Source organism: Hyaena hyaena, unplaced genomic scaffold, assembly GCF_003009895.1.
Source record: "Hyaena hyaena isolate Hyena2069 unplaced genomic scaffold, ASM300989v1 scaffold_739, whole genome shotgun sequence".
NCBI lineage: Eukaryota > Metazoa > Chordata > Mammalia > Carnivora > Hyaenidae > Hyaena > Hyaena hyaena.
In genome coordinates, this window is record NW_024081375.1 from 104,059 (window position 1) to 121,793 (window position 17,735).

General features: G+C 42.9%; 2 protein-coding genes across 2 annotated transcripts in view; both read right to left on the bottom strand.

Annotated features, from left to right (window-relative positions):
- The window catches only part of GRIN3A (glutamate ionotropic receptor NMDA type subunit 3A), a 168,096-nt gene that overhangs the window by 17,236 nt on the left and 133,125 nt on the right, over positions 1–17,735 (bottom strand). The gene's annotated exons all lie outside the window — the stretch shown is intronic.
- PPP3R2 (protein phosphatase 3 regulatory subunit B, beta) lies at positions 7,290–8,239 on the bottom strand. Its single transcript, XM_039218189.1, has one exon. It carries the CDS (start codon positions 8,136–8,138, stop codon positions 7,626–7,628), a length of 513 nt encoding a protein of 170 aa, XP_039074120.1. The 5' UTR covers positions 8,139–8,239; the 3' UTR covers positions 7,290–7,625.

Below are 17,735 nucleotides of genomic sequence, written 5' to 3' on the forward strand. Positions count from 1 at the left end.
CCTTCTCACAGGGCTCAGACTCACAAACCCAAGGTCAAGAGTCTCAGAGTCTACCAACTGACCCAGCCAGGTGACCCTACAAATACTTTCTTTCAATTCTTCATTTTCTCTTCTGAACTGCATATGAACCACATACATATGTATTTTCCAGAGTTATGTAAATATATAACAATCATGCTTTTTTAAAAAACACAATTTTCTAAAAATGTGTGAGTTTACAGTCATTTTATTTATTAATTTTATGGCTCTATATTATCACCTATTATTTATCACCTTAACTAATCTCAAACTGTCAACTGTTGGATTTTCTTTAATATTATTCATTATAGATATATATATGATAAATATTGCCGCCACAAAAATATTTTGTGTATAGCATTTAAAAAATTGTTTTTGATTCTCTGAGATACATATTGCAGTGAGTGGGATTAACAGGTCAGACAGTGTAACCATTTTGATGCCTTGTAATGTGTGAAATGGCCCTCACAAAATGTGAAGAAAATTATCCCCAGGGCTGCTTCTATGCACAGATTGCTCACATCCTTGCCAAGCCTGTTTTTTTTTTTTTTAAAAAGAACGTTTATTTATTTTTGAGAGGGAGAGAGAGAGAGAGAGAGAGAGTGAGAGAGAGGGAAAGTGGAGGAGGGGCAGAAAGAGGGAGACAGAATCCGAAGCAGCTCTAGGTTCTGAGCTGTCAGCACAGAGCCCGACGCAGGACTCAAACCCATGGACAGTGAGATCATGACCTGAGCTGAAGTGGGACCCTCAGCTGACTGAGCCACTGAGGTGCCCCAAGCCTGTTTCATAATTCATCATTTTTTCCTGTTTTAAACATTCTAATTTGTATTTATTTAGTGAGGCTATGTTTTGATGTTTGTTTTTCCTATCTCCTTTTGTATAAATCATATATTTATATCCTTTGCCAGTTATGCATTTCAGACAAGGCAAGGCTTTTTACTGGACAAAGCTATTAACCTCTTTCCAAACATGTTATTTATGTTTCTCTAATTTTTAAGTTTTACTGTGAGCTTTGTTTTGTTAGGTTTTATTACACGAAAGTTTGAAATTTTATATGGTTACATTTATTTAGACTATTACAAATTCTTCTGTTGTTTCCATTGTTACAAGAGTATCAGTTGGGATAAATGTTTCATGACCAGTTGCTTTATTTTCAAAAAATAACGAACACTCTAGTCCATCTTGAGGTTTTGTACTAAAGAGTGGAACACGTTATTTTCTCTTCGTTGAGACTTTCCATTTCAGCTCCTGGCTTCAGAGCTGCCTTAGCCAATGAAAGGTCACATTCATCTTGGGGTGGCTCACACCCCTCTACACTATTGGTTTTCATTTAAAATTTTCAGAATTTAAAAATAGTGGCAAATTGGGGCGCCTGGGTGGCTCAGTCGGCTAAGCATCTGACTTTGGCTCCAGTCATGATCTCACGGCTCATGGGTTCAAGCCCCGCATCAGGCTCTGTGCTGACAGCTAGCTCAGAGCCTGGAGCCTGTTTCAGATTCTGTGTCTCCCTCTCTCTCTGACCCTTCCCTGCTCATGCTGTCTCTCTTTCTCTCTCAGAAATAAATAAAAAAAAACATTAAAAAATATTGGTAAATAAAAAAATTGTGAGGACAGGGATGCATGGGTGGCTCAGTCAGTTAAGTGTCCAAGTGTCTTGATTTTGGCTCAGGTCATGATCTGATGGTTCATGCAATCGAGCCCTGTGTCAGCCTCTGTGCTAACAATGTGGAGCCTGTTTGGGATTCTCTCTTTCCCTTTCTTTCTGCTTTCCTCCTTCTCACGTGTGTGCCTGCTCTCTCTCAAAATAAATAAACATTAAAAAAAAATTATGAGGACAAACATAATGTAAAAGGAACAACAAAAAAATTCACTAGTGGATCAGAGTAAGCCTCTGAGCTGTCAGGTTGTATCCTTTGATCTATGCAGCTTTGTGGCTGCTAGTGTCCCTTCAGTGTTCTGTTTTTTCGCTGTGAATCAGCTAATGCCTTTAAAGCTGACACATGATTTGCTGCTCTTCACACAGTCACCGGCCTTCGGGATAGCTACAGTAGCCAGTATGAAAGGAGAGGGGTCCAGTTCTGATTCTCAGTCTAGTGGCCTGACTTTTATGATGCCACCTTGTCCTTAAAAACACCCAAGCCTCTTCCTTTTCAAGGCATGCAAAATAGACCAAACACAGTAGCTGTACCAATGGCCTCCTACATGATCACAGAGAGAATCAATAGCATAAATGAAGAATAGAATTTGTTACTAAACAACAACAAAATTTCCTGGGAGTTTTCCCTGAGAATGCCTCTAAAGCATGGGAGACGTAAGAGGATAAACCAACAATGCTAGGGCCCTACTTTCTCCTGTGTTTCACACACACACACACACACACACACACACACACACACACACGGTGTCTACTGGTTTGGGATTACAACATATGGTAGAAAGCAGCTACAATCCATTAATATAGGATTCCTAACAACATATTGTTACCGATTTCTACAGCCTTGTAGCGTATTGGTTGCCATCATAGGTTTAATCTAAATAGTGTCACTTATTTTTCAAAATGAGATGAAAGTGGAAGATGACTTAAGACTGCCTTGCCTAGATGACATATCAGATAGTTAGTATCCAAAAATATAAATAACTTATCAAACTCAACAGCCAAAAACAAATAATCCAGTGAAGAAATGGGCAAAAGGCCTGAATATACACTTCTCCAAAGATGACATCCAGATGGTGAACAGACACATGAAAAAATGCTCAACGTCACTCATTATCAGGGAAATACAAATCAAAACCACAATGAGATACCACCTCACACCTGTCAGAATGGCTACCATTAACAACTCAGGCAACAACAGATGTTGGCGAGGATACAGAGAAAGAGAACCTCTTTTGCACTGCTGTTGGGAATGTAAACTGCTGCAGCCACTCTGGAAAACAGTACAGATATTCCTCAAAAAATTTAAAATAGAATTGCCCTATGACCCAGCAATTGCACTACTAGGTATTTATCCAAGAGATACAAGTAATGCTGTTTCGAAGGGGCACATGCACCCCATTGCTTATTCCAGTGCTATAGACAATAGCCAAAGTATGGAAAGAGCCCAAATATCCATCGATGGATGAATGGATAAAGAAGACGTGGAGTATGCATATGCAATGGAATGTTACTCGGCAGTCAAAAAGGATGAAATCTTGCCATTTGCAACTACATGGATGGAACTGGAGGGTATTATGCTAAGTGAAATTAGTCAGAGAAAGACAAATATCACATGACTTCACTCATATGAGGACTTTAAGATACATACAAAACAGATAAACATAAGGGAAGGGAAGCAAAAATAATATAAAAACAGGGGAGGGGGACAAAACAGAAGAGACTCTTAAATATGGAGAACAAAGAGAGGGTTACTGGAGGGGTTGTGTGAGGGGGAATGGGCTAAATAGGTAAGGGGCATTAAGGAATCTATTCTTGAAATCATCGTTGTGTGCTAATTTGGATGTAAGTTAAATAATAAATTAAAAAAATTTTAAATCTTTTCTAAAAAAAAAAAAAAAAAAAAAAGGACTGCCTTGCCTAACTATTTTTTCCCCAATGCGCAGAATGAAAGTGGTGGCGGCTGCTTGCTCCTTGAGAAACAGTTCATTCCTTTTGTGAAAACTGAGGCTCGATTACATTAATAAGACATCAGAAATAATTTGAAGTGGGTAAATATAAGAACTATAAAAAATACGTGGCAATGCGGTGAGGTAGAAAAAGCTCAGTGTTTGGGGTCAGAAAGCCTGGTTTAAGTTCTTGCTTTGCCGCTCACCAGCTGGGAGAACTTGAAGAAGACTCTAGATCTCTCTACAGCATCATCTGCTAAACTGAACGATGGCACCTACCTCACAGTGTGCTTATGATTAAATCATATAACAAACGTAACAATACCTGGGACAGGAGTTCAATAAATGTTAACTACCATTATCACCCCAAGAAGTTGTACAGAACTAGATTTGTTGGCAACCGGCAATTAACAGAAAAATCAGAGTATTATAACTTGGAAATGAATGTGATCTTTTTTCCTGACTATCCATACAACCAAACACCCATACAGTCAGATCTTTCCAGTTGCTGAAGCTAGAAACAGGCTCGGTTCAAGGTCATTGCCATAAAGCCCTGGGTAGATACATTAAGTAGCCTGATTGAGCAATTAGCTTGTTAATTCTAGCCATTCCAGAAGCTGAAATATTTTTACTCTTCTTGTTAAACTTAAACATGTAATTCAACATGGTTCAAATGCTTGGTCATAATTTTAAAATTTCTGTATTTTAATGTGCACATTGCAGAGTACATAATGTCTCTGAGAGGTCTTCTTCTTGGCTAGCACTACACATGCTCGCTTTACTCATGCAAAATTTCCTCCACAAAGCTAAATAGGTTGGGCTTGAATGAGCGTCTTTAATTTTTTCAAAACATTTTAATAGACTTTATTTGAAGAGCAGGCTTATGAAAACCTGTAGAAAGTATAAAAATTTACATATATCCCTACTTGCATGCACAGTTTCACTTAGTAACTTCTTCAAGTGGCTTATTTGTTTCAAATGATGAACCAACGTGATATGTTATTGTTAACTAAACTGCGTTATTTACATCTGGTGCACTCTTGGAGTCATGCCTTCTATGGAGTTTCCCAAAATGGGCAATGTCGTATACCCATCATTATTGTATCACACAGAACAGTCTTGCACTCCTAAATATGCCCTGTGCTCCACCCATCCATCTTCCTCTCCTCCTTTGAACTTCTGGCAACCTGACCTGATCTTTTTATCAAAATGAGGGTCTTTCTTTTAAACTTTCTTCATCAAAATGTCTACTGTTCCCTCTGCAAATGAAAGGGTAGGAAGGACTATGACATTGCTTCCCTTCTGGATTAGGATTACACAAATAATTCAGTTAATTTTATTTATTTAAAATTTTTAATGTTTTATTTATTTCTGAGAGAGAGAGAGAGAGAGAGAGAGAGAGAGAGGCAGCGTGAGCAGGGGAGGGTCAGAGATAGAGGGAGACACAGAATCCGAAGCAGGCTCCAGGCTCTGAGCTAGCTGTCAGCACAGAGCCCAACACGGGGCTCGAACCCACGAACCGTGAGATCATGACCTGAGCCGAAGTTGGACGCTTAGCCGACTGAGCCACCCAGGCGCCTCTGTTCGGTTAATTTTAGAGTGGTGTAGCTGAGTACCAAGTAAGGGTTCAAAAAGAACCAATAGATCTCCTGTTTCCCTTATATATATTAGATCAATATATATATGGATATATATATTGATATATATTGATCTAATTTTTTTAATATTTGAACAATAATCTTTATTATTGTATTTTCAAGGGTACATATAATCCTGAGCTACTGCATTTAGACATTTATCATTTACTCTTTTAAGTTTACATGTATTTTGCTCCAAATTCTCTGATGAGTACATTTTTATATTAGTCAGAGAACATAAATAATTTAAACTATTATTCTTATCTCTGGAATAGCCAATTAATTTACTCATATCATTTCATCATCTTACTTCTACTAGGAACTAGAATGAACCCATTGTGCTCTAGGGACTTTACATATTTTATTTATTTTTATTTTTCTAGTAGGCTCTACATCTACTCACAACCCCTAGATCAAGAATCGTACTGTCTACTGAGACAGCCATGTCTTATCTTTTTGAATCCTCAAAATAACCATAGGACGGATCCTTGTTTTAATTAGGAGAAATGACACCGAGAGTTTAAGTAACTTGCTCATGCTCACACAGCTAATAAGTGACTGTCATGCAAACCCAGGTGTGAATGACTCCAAACTGAGTTGTCTGAATCTTTGAATGATGCTATCCTTCAATGGGGGTATGACTCATAACACTACAGGGTTGGTACCATTTACTGATCATTAATACATTAGGACTGCACAGGAATTAAAGGGACAAAGAATCCTTTATTTTTTGGTAGTTCCTACATAATCTCCTAAATAAAAAGTATGGGAGCCTTGATAGATGGGTGCCCTGACAGTAACTAAATGTGTGGGCTTATTTTTCTTTCTTTTGTTTTTTCAAAACTAGCTACTGTCTTCTTCAAAATATAGGGATGATAATATCTTTCAAACAGATCTTCTGCATCCTGAACAAAATCACCTGAGTTTTGTCCAGTGTAGGGAGAGTACATTTCATTGTCCTGGTGTTTTGAGACCAGGGGGAGTGGTCTACTCTGAGGAAGAAGATGGGTGTGAAGTGGCAGATGCTGGGACCAAGGACAGCTTGTTTTCTGAGAACTGACAGTCAGCGGGACCGTGGAGAGCTGGTGACATCGGGGGTACAGGCAGTGGTATACTTACTGGTACACTGGTTCTCCAAACAGAGGACCTTTCTGTGATACACTAGTCCCACCACAGCCTATTTCAAGCTATCGACACAACACCACTGAACACAGAGCTAGGAAGAGACGCCTACAACTGGTCCAGCGGGAACAGGCTCTGCTACGCCCTGTGGCTGCAGATTTATTAGGGTGTGAGGAACGGAAAGTCTTCCTGAGATGCAAGAGCTCTCATTTTTCCTGCCGGGCCCCAGGTCTGATGTTGAAAGCTAAGCTTAGCTAGTGCAGACAGCAGTGGCCCCTGCCTGCTGACCGGGAGCAGCACCAGCACCACTGCAGCGTCCCAGGGGAAGCCCGCTCCAGCTGGGGTCTTCACTGCCTCTGCCTTTTAGGAAGAATGGCTCTGAATCCGTCCCCTTCCCTTTAATTGGGGAGTGGTGGGCGGGGCTGAGTTTTGGAGGTGAGAGCTTTCTGAGAAGGTCCCTGCCCTGTCTGGAAGGAACCTTAACTGACCTTAATATTGGGGTGGGTAGCCCATCCTGAAAGACCGACCGCCACTGAGGTTGAGAGCTGGGCTGGGCACTCAGTCCAGGCTTAGTATTTCTTACAAGAGCCCTGAGACCAGTCCCAGGGCAGGCGCCGGAACACTGAGGCAGGAGGAGGCCTCCAGACACACTCAGGGAGTTCTGGATGAAGATGGGGAGCAGGCTGCACCCTGCGAAAGGGAAAGATGGGCTTTCCCGGCCCCGAGAGAGCTGCTTAAAAGCTGCTCAGCCAAGAGAAATGTATTTATTCCTGTTGCCACAACGGGAGGTTAACAATCCGTCAAAAGATACCTGGACACAACGGATAAATGAAGTCAGTTCACCTAACACCTGACTTAAATTGTGCAATTTTCTCCCCTGTGTAAAAGCACGAGAAGTAGAGGCAAAGATATGTAAATTTTCTTATTTTTGAATTTTTCAACTTCTTCTGGACTCTTTAGAGTTTGGTTTCTGGGTCAAAACAAAGAAAAACACGTTTATAAAAGCCATTTGCTTTTCTTTCCCCACCAAGCTCCTGCAGAGTGTTACCCTGAATCACTGAGAGAAGAATTAATAACACGGAGCTGGTCATGAGGTTCGTGTTAGGCCATGTGGCTTGGCAAAGAGGAACACTGGCAAATAAGTCAGAGAGACAGCTGCTGGGCTGCCTGGAGCCGATCTTGAAAGAGACACAGGAGTTAAGCGAGAGTTGGTGGGTGGTGCACTTAAAAAAAAAAAAAAAAGGCTCACACGATTACCACCAACTTCTTGTGGACCTCCAGGTTTCCAACCACCGCGCTGAACTCCTCGAAGGATATTCTCCCGTCGCCGTCCCTGTCCAGGATGATGATGGTTTTGTCCACGAGCTGCTGTAACTGCCAGTCTTGCAGGTGGTTCCCCACCATCATCTTCAGCACCTGGAACAGCTCCCCGTTGGAAATGTAGCCGTCTTTATCCATGTCGTAGACGCTGAAGGCAAACCTCAGTTTCTGCTGCTCGTCGCCTCTGACGCTGAACTGGGAGGTCCCCACGATGAACTCCTCGAAGTCCACTTCTCCGTTGCCGTCGGCGTCGAAGATGTCGATCACTCGCTGCACCAACGGGTTCTGCTGCAGCTCGGGCAGCGACAGGAACTCCTCGACGCTCAGAGAGCCCGAACAGTCCAGGTCCAGCTTCTTAAACCTCTTGCCCAGCCTTTTAATTTCTTCGTGGTTGAAGTGGGAGCACATCTCCGTCGGGTAACTGGCTTCATTTCCCATCGTGGACGCGGGCGCCTGCCCACGGGGGCGGTGGGCGCGGGCGGGTACAGGCAGGACAGTTGCGCGGCGGGAGCGTCGGGTGGGGCAGGGGGCAGGCGTGGAGGGCGCGCGGGACCCCCACGACCCGACGGAACAGGGAGGGAGGGGTAGGCGACACGAGGCGGAGAGGGAGAAGCCAGGACGATGGGGGAGAGCGAAGGGTGGAGGGGGTGGGGTGGAGTATAGGGGTTTGTGTGTGTGTGCGGGGGTGGGGGTGGGGGGGTGGATGCACGCCCAGCAGAGCGAGGCTGCGAGGCTGCTACCCCTCCTTCCTCCCCTCCGCCGCTCGTGCTTTTCTCCCGAGCCCCCTTCTCTTCTCGCTTCCTCTCTTTCCCTTAAGGAAGTAAACTCCAGGGGCGCCTGGGTGGCTCAGTCTGTTAAGCGTCCCACGTAGGCTCAGGTCATGATCTCACGGTTCGTGGGTTCGAGCCCCGCGTCAGGCTCTGTGCTGACAGCTCAGAGCCTGGAGCCTGCTTCGGATTCTGTGTCTCCCTCTCTCTCTGACCCTCCCCTGCTCACGCTGTCTCTCTCTCTGAGAAATAAATAAAACATTAAAAAGAAAATTAAAAAAAAAGTAAATTCCAAAAGGGCAGTATCCCCAGCACAGGGCCTGACAGGCAGTATGCGCTTAATAAATGTATATATTGAATGACTGAGCGAACTGCAGTCACGGGCTCTTTATGCTAGCCTCGTGTAAGGTCTAAATGAGGTGATACATCAAAGCCTTGATGTTATACATATTTCCTAAATTCCCCAGGGGAGGGGGAGCCACAATTGACATCCTTCGAACAGTGGTCACTGACCTTTTTCAGGACATGGGGTTCAGGGTCTTTGTAAGAGATCACCCCACCCAGATGTCACACAGAATTTCTCACGTGGATCACTTATAAGCAGTAACATACTCCTGAGGAATACACACAATGCTGAATTCAGGGCAGTTTTCTTTTCTTTTTTCTTTTTTTCAATGTTTTATTTATTTCTGAGAGAGAGCAAGAGAGACAGCGTGAGCAGGGGNTAGCATTATAATTTTTAAAACAATTATGAATTATGCATGTATCTCAATCAATCCCAAGGATATTTCTGGATTCATGGGCTTAATTTATCTTTTATTTTACTTCCTATTTTTAAATTTTATTTTTTATTTATTTTTATTTCATTTTTAATTTATTTTATTAAAAAAATTTTTTTAATGTTTTATTTATTTCTGAGAGAGAGAGAGAGAGAGAGAGAGACAGCGCGAGCAGGGGAGGGTCAGAGAGAGATACAGAATCTGAAACAGGCTCCAGGCTCTGAGCTAGCTGTCAGCACAGAGCCTGATGCGGGGCTTGAACCCATGAACCGTGAGATCATGACCTGAGCTGAAGTCAGACACTTAACCAACTGAGCCACCCAGGTGCCCTATCAGGGCAAGTTTTCAAGAAGACACAGTTCCCAAGAATGTAGCCTTCGTCATCCTATTACTTGGAATCCTTCATCTTGTAACTGGTCTTCATCTTTGTTGATTGGGTGCCTGATGGCTGTCCTGCAGACCACTTTGGGAACAGTTATAATGTGCCAGAGAAGCCTTTTGCATGTTTTGAGAGTGACAGTGGCCCTGACACGGTCTCTCTTCCCTTTGCTTAAACTGGATTTGTCCTTTTTGTTAAAGATTAATCTCACACGCTGCCCCTCCTTTCCTATATACCTTTTTTCCTTTAGGAGCACATCACTGACCCCAAATACAAAAGAAATAAATATGATTCAAGAGCAAATTTGATTCAAAGGGACTAGGAGGAACCCCAGGCGGCCAAATCAAACTGAAGGGGGCACTCACTTAAAAAGTGTTAGTGTTTCCTTTGTGCTTTACATTAAGCCAAAATATCATTCTAGAGGCAACTATGCTTAAACTTGCATGGCAAATCCATGGGATGGATACCGTACCACAAGATCTAGAGAGTTTAAGGGGGAAAGAAATGGTCTTTAGTCTAAAATATTTAACTTATTAAATTATTATCCCAACTGATTGATTTAACTAGATCTGAAAGAAACATGTTGGGGTGGGGAAAAAAAAATCTAAAATAGAACAACCCAGCATCAGATCTGAAAACTGCCCACTTAGTAGCAGTAAGGACTTACAACTTGAAAACATTGGTTTTTCCATCTGTAAAATGGGGCTAATAATACATTTTGTACAGCTGGATGAGGATTAAAGCTGATATTAGTCAATATGATAGGGCATTATCATTATAATTATTATTACTAACTTCAGTACTATTTCCTCTGCTGGCTGAGATGAAGTTCTAAAGAAAGAACAGCGGCAGCCTGGGCACTCACACGTATGGATGTCATTTGATGAGCACGCTCGTGTGCCTTTTACAGTATGCCACTTGCTGCTCTCACACTTTAGCAGCAGCAGCAGCCCTGGCTCCTCGCCCAGCACACTCCCCGAGGACTGGTTGCACACCTTCTGTCACAGGCCTGAGGAACACAGTGACCGACCTCCCTGGCTCATCAAGCACCCTCACGGAACCCTCACTGATTTTCCCCTAGAGGTCGTCACTTGGAAAGCAGTTGTTAGTGTGGAAACTTTTAATAAGTGTATTCCTCTATGTGTTTTCTTAGAAGGTAGTGAGGAGCCGTGGAAGGAGCATAAGAATTCAATAGACCAAGTTCCAGTCTTTGTTCGGCCCCAATTAGCCGTGAGCCCTTAGAGGAGCCATTAAATAGGGTTCCAGCCTCTGTGTCCTCAACTGTACAATGGTGATCTTAATTGTAACTGCCTCTTCCACTGCATGAGGCTATTCTGAGAGGAAGAGGAGGGAGTGCATATAGAAATGTTACATAAGAGAAGTACCGTCACAAGAATTCACTAATGGTTGAACAGACGGTATCAGGAAGATGGTACCATTTCACTGAAATAATTCAGTGTGCAGCCAAGAATTGCCCTACTCCTGCCTTGCAGAGGATGTAACCTCATGATGAATCTTAGGTTTTAGTTAATGTGCAGTTGAGTTCCCCATGGCTTCACTGTCCTAGAGCATTATTATGGGGCTCAGTGCCATGGCTTCAATTTTCTCTGGTCGTTATCCTTAGTCATTTCTACTGTTACTCTTTCTGTTTATTACCGTGGAGGGATCTGGACCATTGGACATTCCCTGCAGTAAGTAAATTAAAAGGGTTGACTGATTGTTTTAGAAGAAATCAGGAGCCTGATGGCACTTTCATTTCAGCAAGCCATTTTTTCCCCCTCAATAGTTCAGGTAAAGAACTATGAGGTGGTCATGTGCAAAAATAACTGACATTAGGAAATAAAACCAACAGAAATGGGAGTGAGGAGTCCTGTGGCTCATTTAAGGCTTTGTCTTCAAAGTTAGTCAGGAGAATGGGTTTCTGAGCCATGTCACACAGCTATTCTGGGAGCTTCTCAGGTGGGTGTTGACCTTGACCTGGAAGCCTTCACCCATCTGTGATGTTGCCAATCACCATACTGGCCATCATTATAGACTGTGGAACCATTCAGCCCTGAGGTGAAAACCATTTCTGAGCATCAGATTTCTCATCTGCAAACAGCAGGAATAATATAATGGTGTCACAGTGTTATTGTAGGTTTAGGTGAAAGAACATCTACAATAATCAAGAAGCCATCTAAATTAGCATGCCAAAGCACACTAGGTGCTCAATACCTTTGGTACCCTATCTCCTTTCTTTTCCGTTTCTTACTTCTTTATTTGCTTTCTCCAAAGCAGATGTTTGGCTTTGGATATATGTGTTTATTTTTCACAAGGATGTGACATTGTTTCAAGTTTAAATCCATTTAGTACATCCATTTAGTACCTCTACTGTGTGCCAAGCCCTGTACCAGCTGATGGGTCTTCTGTGGTGAACAAGATACAGTCCCTTGAGAAATATACAGCTTTGCGATTGAGAATCTACAGTTTTATGAATAACTGCAAGGATGTAGCACTATCTGGTCAGTCTTTTATGTTTATCATGTGTATTCAAAAGGATCAGGGTATTATGTTTGATTTTTTTAAAAAAATCCTGGAATGGTGTTTAATATGAGCAATGACTTTCAATCACCATTTTCCTATTGAACAACTCTGTGATCTTGGGCAGAATTACTTATTTGAATCACTGCTCATCTGTAAAACAAGGACAATGATTGCTAACTCACAGCATCATATTCAGAATTAAATAAGATAGAGCACAATTAGGCTCAAGGTCTAGCATATAGCAGGTACAAAAATGATAGATGTTATAATTATTGCCTCCATTAGGTTTGCCTGGAAATTTTTAATAGACTATTTACATATATGTAAGTGCAGATATACTCAACTAATCATTTGTTTTTTCCATGAATGTTTATTGAACATTTACTATATGACAGGTATGCAATACTGATCCAAAGCAGATAATTTTCCAGCTGTCTCTGTCCTATGGAACTTACAGTTTTGCAGGGAAAATGGACATTAACGAAATCACCATGCCCAGAAAGGTGAAAGGGGGTACCTGCAGTGAGTACTGCAGGTAAGAGGTAACACAATAGGAATTTGTGGTGCCAGGGGAGTTCACACAATAGGAATTCGATCTAGTCAGAAAGATAAACTACACCTTTATTGGAGAAGTGGTGATTGAGCTGAAATATCAAGAAGAAATAAAATACATGTTCTAGGCAGGGATGAGTGTTCCAGAAAGAAGGAGCTACATACGCAAAGGCCCTGGGGCAGGAGGAGCATACCAAGTAGGAGACATTCAAAAAGGCCACCGTGGCCAGAACAGGGAGGTCAAAGGAGAGCATGGTATTAGATGAAGAGAAGAAATGTCTGACTATTCCCTAGACACTGAAGAAAGTGCAGTGTTTATTCAATCATTCCTTACAGGGCATCATTTATCCAATCATGCTTCTTCACCATGTAGAGCATTGAGGGCATTCAGGGATGGTCCCTACTCAAAGCTTACTGACTGCTAAGTGAACTGAGGCATTAGAGTTATACTTAAATTATAACACAAGATGGAAGAGGAAAGATGTCATCAGAGAGGTAGGGCTAAGAGCTATAAGAATTCAGAGAATTGAGACATGGTTGGCAAATTCCTATAATTCCTGCTGGGAACAAATGGAGGAAGACTTTTCTTTGTAAGAAGTATTGTTTGGCCCCCGTGAGGACAAGAGGGACAGGCACCCTAACCACACAACTGGAAAAGGGAGGGGTGGGGTTAGCAGCAACCTGTGCGGTGTGGCTGAAGTACTTGAATAAAATATCAAAGGGAAATGGACAGAACCAGGTCAACAAGAGTTTTGAATGTTTGGCCAAAACATTTGGTTTCTATAGGACATGGAAAGAGTGACTGAAAGCACAGAAGAGTGACTGATTCAGAATTATATTCTGGAAATGGGAGACCGGCAGCTAGGAGAGCAGCTAGCAACCAGGGACCACTACATGTGCTGGTCTGGGAAATGAGAGCTTGCGCTAGGCTGAAAGAGGCACTGGAGGCGAAAGGCGAGGTGTGTTTGCTCGGCTGTCACAGCAAAGTATCACTAACTATGGGCTGAGGCAGAAGTTGATGGTTGCCCAGTTCTGGAGACTAGCAGTCTGAAATCAAGAGGTCAGCAGGACCATGGTCCCTCTGAGAGCTGTAGAGGACTCCTTTGCGTGGTCCGAGCATCTGCCTTTTGCTGGCCATCTTTGACATCCCTTGGTGTGCAGCTGCATGAATCCAACTCTTCCTCATGGTCATGGTGTTCTCCCTGTGTCTGTCTCTACAGAGGAAGTGTCTTCTTATAAGGGCACCGGTCACACTGCATTAAGGAGCCATGCTTCTACAGTACGACCACACCTCAGTTTAACTAGCCATGTCTGCAGTGACCCTGTTTCCAAACCAGGACTTGTTCTGAGGTACCAGGGGGTTAGTTCTTTAGGATCTCAACATGTCTTTTCAGGGGACACAGTTCAACCCATAACACCAGGCTTGAAGTCTTGCTGGACACAAAGATGGGCGTAAGCAGAGGTGAGGCTTCAGATGTGATTGTACTGGCTTCTCCGGCTGACCAGCCCTGTGCTAAGACATCGGGAAGCCATCTATAATGTATGATAAGAGGGGCACCTTTATGGGTCCCAGGGCTCCCCAACGATGCTGCTTTGTCATCTAGCATGTCCTGAAATTCCACCAACTCGTACAGCTGCATGGGGATAAAGTGTCTTCAGAGGCCTTGGATATGACAGAGGAAATGTGAATGCAATCTCACATTCTTAGACTTGGGAACAAAAAAGATGGCTTTTCTGATAGTTTGTGACACTTCACATTGTAGCCACTAGATGGCAATGTTCACACATTTCCAAGCTTTCTGTTTTTTTTCCAAGCCAGAATCTTTAGAGCCTGGAAGCAACTACTTAGCACAGGGAATAATTAGGGAGAGGTACTGTTTCATGATTCCCCTATAGATTTCAGTGTGTAGAAACCTTAAAAAGTGGAAGGAAGACCGTCTCTGACAGTAGTTCTAATCAGTTTAAGCACTGTTCATACCTTTTGGTTGCATAGTAAATAATTATTCATAAATATTCATGAGTCCATAGAACGTAACCAGGGGAAAAGCAAAAACTATTAACTGTATTTGGTCCCAGGTATAATTTATGCCCAAGCATCTCTGGTATATAAAGGAAGAGACCCTTATTCTATGAGCTCTGTTTACCTGATCATTAGCAAGGGTGAAGAGGGCACTCGCTAGAATTAGTTTTCCTTGTAGTAAAATTCAAAACTGTCATGTATTGTAAGCAGAGAGCACCGGAGAGACAGCCCTACCTTTGTGATGATGTGGCATGAGTCGAAAACAACATGAGAGATTGTGGGTCTTCAGCCTGCCCGCCCAGAGCCCGGATTTTGAAATACCATTGACCACATTTAAAGAAAAATAGTTACTGCTGTTTGTTTAAAAACCTGATTTAAGTGCATCCCAATGATCTGCATAAACTCTCTTCTTGTTTCCACACTCAAGTCTAGAAGCTGAGTTGGAAGAAAGTCCTCAAGTCCTCCGCTAAAACAGTCTTCAGTTTTATAACATACGTAAATAATACATAAAAGAGTATGTTGGAATTATAAGATGCTTGTAATTATAAGATGCTTATACTTGCTTCTTACACTGCCTTTTTGGAGATGGGTCCAAAAGGGAGGGTTCACCAACTATAATTTCTTGTATGTGCTTGTTATTTACCAAATATATTTTCTTCTGCATACATAGATGTATACTTAGGGAAAGAGGAAGGAACCTTTATCAAGCTAAGTATTCTTCTTAAAATAGCTCACTAAATATTCACTACTTAGAAGTACTTATTACTATCCCATTTGGGGGTAAGGATCTGAAGTGGGTTTTTTTTTTTTTTTTATGTTTATTTTTGAGAGAGAGAGAGAGCGCGAGCTCACGAGTGCACAAGTGGGGGAGGGGCAAAGAGAGAGGGAGACACAGAATCCAAAGCAGGCTCCAGGCTCCAAGCTGTCAGCACAGAGCCCGATGTGGGGTTGAACTCACGAACCCTGAGATCATGACCTGAGCTGAAGTCAGATGCCCAACCGACTGAGCCACCCAGGTGCCCAGGATCTGAAGTTTTAGAAGTTACATGGCTTGCACGGACCCATGGTGATGGAGCGGGGTGTCAAATCTCAGTATGTCTACGTTTGGAGCTGAAATTCTTTCAGTTATTTCAAATTGCCTTCGATATGGAGATTTAAAAAGATGCCCCTGCCCTTGTGGAGGTAATCAGGAGGCTATGAGGCAGAACACAAGGAAAGGTGACTATGATTTCAGAATCCCTGAGAAGGGCACCACTAACAGGGTATAAAGTTGGGTCCATCCAGCACGATGGGGTGCAGTATCTCTGGGGGATGGGGCCAAGCTGCATTGCTTTTCCAGGCCTCAGTTCCTTGCTCATGCTCAGACTGGAAGGTTCCTCCCCCTACAGGGGTTACCTCCTCCAGGAAGCCTTCTCTGATTCCTTCTTCCTCTTCCATGAGTGATTCACAGGCTTGCCTGTGTTACCTATCTTATATCTCCTTCCTCTGTCCCTGTGACTGTCTGGTGTAGGGCGTTTGTTCACAGGTCTGTCTCCCTGTGAGTTCTGGAGTCACCTCTGCATCAGCTGCACGTGGTTCAGGGCTGGCACACGGGAGTTCAGTACATGTTTGCTGATGAATGGCTGGATGGACGGATGGATGGATGGATAAATCTGTTCTGGTAGCAGAGTAAAAGGAAGTGAGGCCTTTCTGAGACTGGCCTCCCTTCCTTCATGTGCGATTCCACTCCATATCATAAAAGGACACACGTACGGCTTTATGCTTCTTCAGGTTTCCAGAAAGTACTACCTGGATAGGTTCCATCTGACCTTATGCTTGGCTTAAATATTAAACTTAATTACTTAGGCTATTCCAAGGGAAGCACTCAGCTGTCAAGGTGGCTCCCAACATACACGGGTTTTCAATTTAAAGCAATCTACAGTCATTAACTCTCCTTGCCTTGCCATAACTTTCATCAGGTTGAATAGCAGTGACATTTTAAATTGAAAAAGGAAGGGGTAGGGATGAGAGGGGCAGGAGGCTGTTGAGATGTGACCTAGTTGTCAAGAGCAGAAAAGACTGCATGGAAACTCACCCCTCCCCCACCCCCATACTATCTCCTTTGGGTTTTAAAAGATAAATTGGAAAGAAAATTGACCGGTATCGAAGCTTCTTTTTTTTTTTTTTAAGTGTTTATTTATTTTGAGAGAGAGAGAGAGTGTGATCAGGGGAGGGGACAGAAAGAGATGGAGAGAAAGAATCCCAAGGAGGCTCTGCACTGTCAGCACAGAGTCTGATGCCTGACCATGAGATGAAATGAAGAGTTGGGACATTTGGGGCACCTGGGTGGCTCAGTCGGTTAAGTGTCTGACTCTCGGTTTTGGCTCAGGTCATGATCTCACAGTTTGTGAGTTCAAGCCCCAGATCGGGCTCCACATTGACAGTGCAGAGCCTCCTTGGGATTCTCTCTCCCTTCCCTTCTCACTCTCTCTGTTTCTCTCAAAATAAATAAATAAACAAACAAATTTTAAAAAAGTTGGGACACTTAACCAACTGAGCCACCTAGGTGCCCCAGCATTGAAGCTTCTTGATGTGATCTGTGTGATTTGTTTGGGTTTCAGTGTATAGTTGACTAACGCTTTCCTCCTCCCCCACCCCAAAATTATCAGAGGGAAGAAAGTGTCTGTCACGAGAAAACTCCGTTTTCTTCGTGAACAAAATTAGAAGGCTTTACATGCGATGCACATTTTGGTGGGCTGGGGTGGTGGTCAGAGACAGAGAGCCCAGACTGGAAGCCAGTCCGTTCACTGCCCTTCTCCTAGGACACATAGTTTCAGCTAGTTAGGTCAAGATCCCTCTAAATGTATCAGCTTGAGAACCACAGCATTCTCTAAGCTGGACACGCTACACAGCTCAATCTAAGGTGAAGAAACAAGCTTAAGAGAACTTAAGTGATTTGCTCAAGGTCACTCAGTTGGTTCATGGCAGACTCAAGACAAATATGCCAACTACCGTTCATTCGGCACCTACTTTTGT